Source organism: Heterodontus francisci, chromosome 48 (assembly GCF_036365525.1).
Source record: "Heterodontus francisci isolate sHetFra1 chromosome 48, sHetFra1.hap1, whole genome shotgun sequence".
Taxonomy (NCBI): Eukaryota; Metazoa; Chordata; class Chondrichthyes; order Heterodontiformes; family Heterodontidae; genus Heterodontus; species Heterodontus francisci.
Window position 1 is genome coordinate 6112051 of NC_090418.1, and position 2614 is coordinate 6114664.

General features: G+C 49.3%; 1 protein-coding gene across 2 annotated transcripts in view; it reads left to right on the forward strand.

Annotated features, from left to right (window-relative positions):
* The first annotated feature begins 879 nt into the window (after nt 1-879).
* Nucleotides 880-2614, forward strand: part of LOC137357539 (fractalkine-like) — an 18773-nt gene continuing 17038 nt past the window's right edge. For both annotated transcript variants that reach the window (XM_068023937.1, XM_068023939.1), the window contains exons 1-2: nt 880-952; nt 2364-2543. In XM_068023937.1, the coding sequence (XP_067880038.1) occupies nt 895-952; nt 2364-2543 (238 nt within the window). In that variant the 5' untranslated portion in view covers nt 880-894. The remainder of the gene's footprint in view (nt 953-2363; nt 2544-2614) is intronic.

Genomic DNA, 2614 nt, shown 5'->3' on the forward strand with positions numbered 1-2614 from the left:
CCATGTCTTCAGCCATCTAACATCTCCTGAGCTGACACAACATGGGGTTAGGTTAGGGTTAAGCTCCCTCTACACTGTCCCCCATCAAACTCTCCCCAGGACCGGTACAGCACGGGGGTTAGATACAGAGTAAATCTCCCCTACACTGTCCCCCATCAAACACTCCCCAGGACAGGTACAGTACAGGGGTTAGATACAGAGTAAAGCTCCCCCTACACTGTCCCCATCAAACACTCCCAGGACAGGTACAGTACGGGGGTTAGATACAGAGTAAATCTCCCTCTACACTGTCCCCCATCAAACACTCCCCAGGACAGATACAGCACAGGGTTAGATACAGAGTAAAGCTCCCTCTACACTGTCCCCCATCAAACACTCCAGGACAGGTACAGCACAGGGTTAGATACAGAGTAAAAGCTCCCTCTACACTGTCCCCCATCAAACACTCCCAGGACAGGTACAGTACGGGGGTTAGATACAGAGTAAATCTCCCTCTACACTGTCCCCCATCAAACACTCCCCAGGACAGATACAGCACAGGGTTAGATACAGAGTAAGCTCCCTCTGCACTGTCCCCCATCAACACTCCCAGGACAGGTACAGCACAGGGTTAGATACAGAGTAAAGCTCCCTCTACACTGTCCCCATCAAACACTCTCAGGACAGGTACAGCACGGGGTAGATACAGAGTAAAGCTCCCTCTACACTGTCCCCATCAAACACTCCCAGGACAGGTACAGCACGAGGTTAGATACAGAGTAAAGCTCCGTCTACACAGGAGCTGAATCTCTGTTAACTGGGTTGTGTCTGGGATGTGGACACTCCACAGGCACTGGCTTTAAGTCTCCTAAAACTAGCTTTCCTTTACAGATTGAATTAAAGAAAGAGAAGGCTATGTGTGCAGATCCCGAGATGGAATGGGTGAAGCTACTAATGAAACGAATTGATACAGGTATTCAATCAATCAATCCTTGAAACTTTGGGCAGCACTGAAAATTTGTTTTTCCAATTAAAGTGACCTTTAAGTAGATGTTGCCCTTTGCCCAACTTGAAAATAGGAGCGGGCAGGGTGCAATGATGGGGTGTGCGCGTGTGTGTGTGTCTGTGTGTGTGTGTGTATGTGTATGCGTGTGCGTGCGTGTGTGTGTGTGTGTATGTGTGTGTGTGTGTATGCGTGTGTGTGTGTATGTGTGTGTGTTAGTGTGTGCGTGTGTGTATGTGTGTGTGTGCGTGTGTGCGTGTGTGTGCGTGTGTGCGTGTGTGCGTGCGTGCGTGTGTGTATGTGTGTGTGTGTGTGTGTGTGTGCGTGTGTGTGTGTGTGTGTGTGTCTGTGTGTGTTAGTGTGTGTGTGTGTGTGTGTGTGATGTGTGTGTGTGTGTGTATGTGTGTGTGTTAGTGTATGTGTGTGTGTGTATGCGTGTGCGCGTGTGTGTGTCTGTGTGTGTTAGTGTGTATGTGTGTGTGTGTGTGTGTGTGTGTGTCTGTGTGTGTTAGTGTGTATGTGTGTCTGTGTGTGTGTGTGTGTCTGTGTGTGTGTGTGTGTGTGTGTGTCTGTGTGTGTGTGTGTGTGTGGTGTGTGTGTGTGTGTATGTGATATGTGTATGTGTGTGTGTGTATGTGTATATGTGTGTGTGTGTGTGTATGTGTGTGTGTATGTGTGTGTGTATGTGTGTGTGTGTGTGTGTGTGTGTGTGTGTGTGTATGTGTGTGTATGTGTGTGTGTGTGTATGTGTGTGTGTCTGTGTGTCTGTGTATATATTGTTCCACATTGCCCTGATGTCTTATCTCTCCATCATTCTGTCCTATCTCTCATTATTGCGATCCCGCCTCATCCCTGCGTCCCACCTGACAACATGACTGCCACCTTGGCACTGCCAGTGGTAGCATGGTGGTTGCACTTTCCTTCTCCGCACAGTCAGAAGTTCCGGGTTCGTGCCCCTCTCAGGCGACTCTGAGCACAACATCCAGGCTGATACTCCCCGTGCAGCGCTGAGTGAACACTGCAAGTGTCAGAGGTGCCGTCTTCCACAAGCGACTCTAAACCCGGGTGTACGCAATGGCTCTGAGGAAGAGCAGGGAAGTTCTCCCCAGTGGCCTGGGGCAGAAGCTATTGCTCACAAATGCCTAATAGGTCATTATCCATTGCTGCTTGTGGGATCTTGCTGTGGCGCCAACGGGTGCCGCCTTTCCTACATTACGACAGCGACTCCGTCGGCTGTAAAGCGCTTCGGGAGGTCCTGAGTTTGAGAAAGTAGCTATATAAATGCAGGTACCTTTTCTTTGAAATACTGAGCGGAGCTAGGTGCTCACTCGGGGTTGTCGTGACGTAACGGTGCCCTGACTTAATGTCTTTTCTGAAACAGAGAAGAAACGCCAAAGTGTGTCAGCAAAGGTGAAGACACCAGAGAAACAGTCCAGCATCAATAACACACCTGGAACTGACACAAGGATAGGGTCACGTCCGACATCTACTGTCCCCACCTCCAGACCAGTGACCATCACACACAAGCAAGCAAGGACTGATCCTACACATTCAGCACAAGGTAAGAATCAAAGGGACTGTTTGTTAAGTGTCCGGTTGTTGACAAACACTCGATATTAGAGGTTGCTATCA